The following is a 7,070-nucleotide window of genomic DNA, read 5'->3' on the forward strand; positions in this document are numbered from 1 at the left end:
GTGCAGAAGCAGCAAACCAGCTTTAATCAAAATGGAAAATCTGTGACACAGTCTGCTCATTAACACTCACCACTCACTGTTAATAACCACCCATGTGTTGGCCTGGACTTCCTCTGTTTCTACGCATGCGTGTGCACGCCCAGTCAGTCAGTGAGTGTGTGTGAGACGTGTGTTCGAGAGAGATGAGGGGCCAGATGTGAAAGAAAGAAAAGCAAAACAGACAATATTCATAAGCCAGTTGATTGAGGCAAAAAATACTGAAGGTGTGAGACATACTGCAGCATATCTGATTTAATTTCTCTCTCCAACCTCCCACCAAAACGTCCTTCCTTCTCTCCATCTATCTGTCTGAAAATGACATAGGTGTTTACTATTCCATCACGGAAAAGGTGTCTCTGGCCCCACGGTGCCCATTTCCGTGCCAGTTGGAGCCGGTAATAGTCTTCCCCCTCGCGGGTGGCATTGTCTCTGGGACACAGAGACACCAGATGGCCGTCTCATGGGCTGTCAGCTTCATTTGTCAGCCGTCTCTCTGCCATGCTGCTCGTTAGTCTAACCTGCCACAGAAACGCCCGGAACATTTCCATAACGTTTACCAGGGAGCATTCCGAGTACTGGAAGCCTCCTTCTTCGAGAAGTAGTTTCACGAAACTTCATAAAACAAAGTGATACAGTCTTGAAATAAGACACATGACCCACTCCTGTTTTATTTCAAGATAATGATGTCACTTGTTTTTAGAAAATCTTTGTAAACAGGCTGAATCATATGAAACAGTCTGAATGATGTTAAAATGTGTAACATTATCACACTTTGTTGGCAGACTGTACTTGTTTAAACAATAATACGATTTTAAGATTAAAAGATACAATAACTTCTGGCAAAGGCATACGTTTTGGAAGTAGATTTGTTTTGTATGATACCCAAACTCAAAAGAAGTCTATTTAAAATGAAAAATCACATTCAAGGGTTCTCTCTCAGAGTTCTAGCTTTAGGGGAGAGCGGTGCATGTTCACCAGTATTGCCTGAACTGTCCAGAGGCACAGAAATAATATGGGTGGCATTCTCTTTCAAATATCCATGACGAACACACATGAAAGCACACACATGACAAACACACATGACGAACACACACAACGAACACACATGACGAACACACATGACAAACACACATGACGAACACACATGACGAACACACATGACGAACACACATGACGAACACACATGACGAACACACACGACGAACACACATGACGAACACACATGAAAGCACACCCATGATGAACACACATGAAAGCACACACACAAGAAAGCCCAAAACATTGCTGTTCTCTTTTTTTCTCCTCCTTTGGTTGGTTTGGTCGCCTTGTGAGTGACGTCATACCCACATAGCCCCAGGCTACCTTAGGTAGCAGCATCTGCCAAGCAGGGCAGACAGCAATTTTCCAGTAGTTAAAATGTGCCTGGTGACATCACCACGCATACCATTATTCCATCTATTCAGGTTTCCCCTCCACGTTCATTGGTATACGGTTCGTTTCTTTATGCTATTTCCATTTCAACCATTGCGGCTATAACCATCTATCTATCTATCTATCTATCTATCTATCTATCTATCTATCTATCTATCTATCTATCTATCTATCTATCTATCTATCTATCTATCTATCTATCTATCTATCTATCTATCTATCTATCTATCTATCTATCTATCTATCTTGCAGGATTCAGTTCCTGTTGTCACAGAGCAGCACCTAAAGGTTGTGTTGAAGAGATGTATGACACCCTTGCTGTCGTCCCATTGCTGTCATCAGCTGAACCAAATGACCAATAGCCATTGAAGGAATCTATGTTTTTCAATGTGTATATAATGTATATATATCGGTGGGTGACAGCATCTACTCAGACGGATCTATAGATCTTAAAAGTAGCCGGCAATCAGAGAGTGTGTTGCAGCAGACTAACAGCAGCAGATGAGGATTCGGGCTGTGCTGTTTAACATCAACAGCTAATAGCCACAGCATCAAGGTCACTCGATCTGGAGAAAGTGCATTATCAAGCCACAGGCAGGTTTGGTCAGAGAGAACTAGGGGGATAATATCAACATCGCCGTTGCTATAGTGATTTGGGTCAAAGACAGCGTGTCACGTAGTAACAAGAAGAGGGGGCAGGCCTGTTGTTAGGGGGAAGACGTTATGATGTGAGTTTCTTCCGGGACAAGTTAGACTGAGATACGAAGCACAGACCAGCAGACGTGGATCAGAGACTTTCATCCCTCCCCACCCTCGCTGGGTGGGGGAAGCTTCGGCTAACAGGAAATGGTGGTTGGCTACGACGAGAGAGAACCATTGGATTGAAGAGAATTAAGACTGAACAATGACAATACAGAATGGGTTACATCGGGTACAGAGCTATGTTTATGAAAATAAACATGAGGATCTAAGGGAAGAGATCACGTTGCAGTGTCGTTTCTTATGACTAACGGATGTACTAACAAGGGTTGAAAGAAAACACAACGCAGGACAGGGAGAGTCACAAAGGAGATGACGAGATAAGATTGGCTGATTACAGAAACATCTAACACCATTCTATACATGTCAAGTCAGCAGAAATGCAGGGATATTCCCAAGCACCCTTCTTCCAACTGATATAGTTATGTCCCACAAAGGGGGTTGAGGACAGAGTCATAGTCACAGCATGAAAAGACAAAATTAAATATATGATCTCTTTATCCTTTTACAACAGAGGGAGTCTGGGAAAGAACCTCGGACACCAGCAGTGAGAGCCAATTGTGAGGACAAAAGCCACTCTCCCTGCCAAAGCAAGAGCACACTGTACAGACGAATGACTCTGGATGACAAAAATGTCTTGAATATTTTTTTTGACCTAACAGAAAGAATGTGGCAGTCAGGGTTTAAGAAGGGAATTGAGAGGGAATTTACATGGAAAGCACAGTGGTACAGTAGTTAGTGCTATTGCCTCACAGCAAGAAGGTCCTGGGTTCAAATCCAAACAAGGGGGCCTTTCTGTATGGAGTTTGCATGTTCCCCCTGTTGTTTCCGGGTACTCCGGTTTCCCCCACACCATAATATGTGGCTGCCCACTGCTCCTAAATCGTTAGGATGGGTCAAATGCAGATAATGAATTTCCTCAAGGAGATTAATACAAGTATAACTTAACTTACAACTCATAATAAAAAGAGCAGAAGAGAGCATAAAAGGGTCAGTGGGACAGTGAAGCAGGAACTTATCATGTGGAACAACTCACAGCAGTCATATATACAGTCGCAGAAATTATATCACATTGGCCATATTCACACAGCGGTCATTTTGCTCTTATGTCATGCTCAGGATGGGATTGCTTTCCACCCTGTTCCCATCCTGAGAATGACATGAGATCAAAATGGCTGCTGTGTGAATATGGCCAATACTGTGAGCAATGTTGAAATTGAAATTTAGAGCTATTGTTTTTATTTTTTATCCTGCACAATGTACTTATACTGTATCTTCTTATCTCTCCCTACAAATGAATGGCAGTAACATACCAGTCACAGTGTACAATAATTCCCAACAGTATTTTTCCATTGTAGTGGGTTCCCCACCCTTTTCCTAATTAGCTATAGTGCTTTGTTTTTTGTACATTTCCCACCAGCTGCAGTGCAGGTCTCCTTTATGAACCTTACTTTGCCATCTTCAACATCAACATCTCAAAACAAAAGAGCTTTGCATCTTTCCTGCCCCTAGGCTGGAGTGTAATACTTATAGCAGCACTTGCAAAATCATCTGGTTGCAAGCAGTGAGCAATATGTTTACGTGACAGAATATGAATTAAAGCATAACAATGAGTAAAAACATTAAGCAACACGTTCATTGAGTTTAGTCAGGTTTTATCTAAACTTTCATGCAGATATGCAGAAATAGAAATAAAAGAAAAACAGATCAATGTTGTGCCTTTTCAGTGATGGGTTGTATTTGCTGATTTATAAAGGGCTTAACGCTAATCATTAAATTATTGACCTATGATCTCTGGGGATTTATCTATGTAAGAAAAATAGATTGTGAGACACTGTGTTATTTCTTGACCAGACTTAGATAACAACCCAGAGAATGCTGGAGCAGTGACCAGGCTACACTAAGCTACACACACACATACAGTACCAACAGCCTACTGGATTTCTCCATAGGTGGCCACTGTATAGCTCCTGTTGATGTCTGGTGGGGGCAGTAGCCTACAATTCAGCAGATCTCCCCACTACACAGTGTTAAGAACCACTCAGCTTCATAAACACTGCTGCTCTAATGAACCGCTCAGCTTCATAAACACTGCTGCTCTAATGAACCGCTCAGCTTCATAAACACTGCTGCTCTAATGAACCGCTCAGCTTCATAAACACTGCTGCTCTAATGAACCACTCAGCTTCATAAACACTGCTGCTCTAATGAACCGCTCAGCTTCATAAACACTGCTGCTCTAATGAACCACTCAGCTTCATAAACACTGCTGCTCTAATGAACCGCTCAGCTTCATAAACACTGCTGCTCTAATGAACCGCTCAGCTTCATAAACACTGCTGCTCTAATGAACCGCTCAGCTTCATAAACACTACTCTATTGAATCGTGCAGCTTCATAGAAGAAAGATTGATTGATGGTAAACAATTTTGCTCACTAATTTACCGTATTACATAATATAACTTTTATAACTTTTCTTTGGCCAATATCTTATCAAACTGATTCATTTACATTGCGGGAGAAAAGTCGCTGTAGCATGACAAAGGCAAAGATGGCAGCGCTATCTTCATAGGTTAACTAATCATTTTACAAGCTTCACTTTAGTTAGTCGTTGTTACCTGAGATACAGGTACAACGATGAAAGAGCCTCCGCCGGCGCTCTCGGTGACGATAGCCAGGAACTTGCCGTTGACGGCACAGAAGTGGTTGTCGTGGACATTCTTTGTGATGGGGATTCCGTCAAAGCAGTGCTCCCGGTTTGCCACCTTGCCGTAGACGTTTCGAAACTTGGAGCTTCGGTAGGTCGGACGCCATGACATCTGTAATGTAACACACAGAGAGGGGAAATTATCAACAAAAGTAAAGAAAAGACAGAGTAACACTGGGGTACATCAGATGATAATTGGTGATATACCAAATGTTGGTGTCAGGGTATAAACGTGTAATAAAGTAAGAAGAATATTGGGAGCTACCACAGTGTTGCGAGTCTTTCTGAATTACATGGATATACCAAATTTTACCATTTTACTATTTACTATTCTACTATGGTTTCACTGTTATCACATTAGGGCACAAGTATCTTGTGTTTTACTATTAAAGAAAATGCAATGATCTAGAAGCAGCACCATAGGAGTGATCATAATGCAGTATATGTTCTTCCTGACGTGTTTTGCTCAGCATTCACCCAAACAGAGCTGTAATTGAAAAAGGTCGACATATATTTGCCATGCAGACATTAAGCCAAGCTGGCATTGTGTGCCTTTTAAACAAAATTACATTACACAGCGAGGCAAAAACATAGCTCATCATATTAGTGTTGAGAAAAAAAATAGCTAAATGCTAAAATAGCCACACTGGCAAATATACAGGGAAGCACAGTGTCCCATCAGTGAAGACATGACATCACTTCTGATTTTAGTCACGGTAGAGTCTTGTGAAGTGTGAAATCATGTTGATCTCATGATGTTTCAGATCAAATAATTAGTTTTTCTTCAAGTGGGGAATGCAAGGGGAATGTCCTTTTCTCACAGACAACTCTATCAAAAACAGCCCCCCCCCCCCCCTTAAAATGATTAATCTCACTCACACGTGAGAAATGCCATGTTTTGCACCACAAATCCCCTGTGTAACCACAGCGAGCCAGCCACAGTTAAGCGGCCACTCACTGTACAACAGAGGGAAGTGATAAACTTTTGTACCATTACAACTCACTGTGACCCAAGTCACCACTTTTGTTTGTCATTCCACCACAAAAACGTACTGATGGAATTCCTGTTTTGCAGCACGAGGCGGGACAGCTGCCCAGAGGGAGCCTCCGTAGATTCAGTTACTGAGCTGAATGTGAAATGTGTGGAATGTAATGTAATTCCAGGACTTTTTTAGTCGCTCACGCTAATGTATACAGCGACTATTCTAGAGAGATTTACTGAGCACTACAACTCAGAAACTACTGAGCTACTATATCTGTCCACACAGACAGGAAGTCGAGAAGGGAAGATTTACGACTCTTGTCAGATCAGTGGCAATGTCGCTGGATGACATCAGACCATCCTCTATTCAGCATTGTTCACTGTGAACCGCGGTGGGGGCTGTTGGTAGCGGTGCTGTGGTCTCCGCATGCAAATAGAAAAGTGCCCAGAGCCTCGCGCTGCCACCGCCTTCGCCTTCTGCCCTCGAGCCAGACAAGGGAGATGGCACACAATGCATACTATGGGGTAATCACTTCAGCCTGCTTCGGATGGCCCATAGTGTTACTGCTCCAGTATGAAGTATCACAACTGTAGGACCAACAGTGATACTAGGATGTCTACATCTGTACCCAGCTGTCATTTGAGGGTCCACAAAACCTAGTCCATAGGCTAGCTACTCTAGACAGAACACACAATGTTCAGTGCACTGCATACTACTTTGAATTGAAGCAGCACATAATTATGTTTGAATAACACTGTACATTTGACTCTATAAGAGTACATTTAACACCAGCTCAGTGTATATTTGACTCTATAAGAGTACATTTAACACCAGCTCATTGTGTATTTTACTCTGTAAGAGTAGGCTACATCTAACACCAGCTCAGTGTGGATTTGACTCTGTAAGGGGACGTGTCGACCGGGGACATTTTATGAGTTGTCAGCTCCTTTCTGTCATTAATTTCTATGCTACAGACGCGACAGGCGCGCTCCTTTTCCCAGCGTTTTTGGGCGGAGCGCTCCCAGCGCCTAAAGTTGAAACTAGTTCAACTTTTTTCGACCGACCAATCAACAACGAGCAAGTGGCGGAGCCGCGGCAGTCGCGAGACTCAGGAAAACGTTCTGAGCCTTGAAAAAAACGTACCCGGTGGAC

At 42.7% G+C, this 7,070-nt stretch overlaps 1 protein-coding gene across 2 annotated transcripts in view; it reads right to left on the minus strand.

The window, feature by feature from the left end:
• coro2ba (coronin, actin binding protein, 2Ba) overlaps positions 1–7,070 on the minus strand; it is a 163,724-nt gene that overhangs the window by 76,841 nt on the left and 79,813 nt on the right. For both annotated transcript variants that reach the window (XM_084337146.1, XM_084337147.1), the window contains exon 2: positions 4,847–5,047. In XM_084337146.1, the coding sequence (XP_084193272.1) occupies positions 4,847–5,047 (201 nt within the window). The remainder of the gene's footprint in view (positions 1–4,846; positions 5,048–7,070) is intronic.

Source organism: Notolepis coatsorum (assembly GCF_963971535.1).
Source record: "Notolepis coatsorum genome assembly, chromosome: 20".
Taxonomy (NCBI): domain Eukaryota; kingdom Metazoa; phylum Chordata; class Actinopteri; order Aulopiformes; family Paralepididae; genus Notolepis; species Notolepis coatsorum.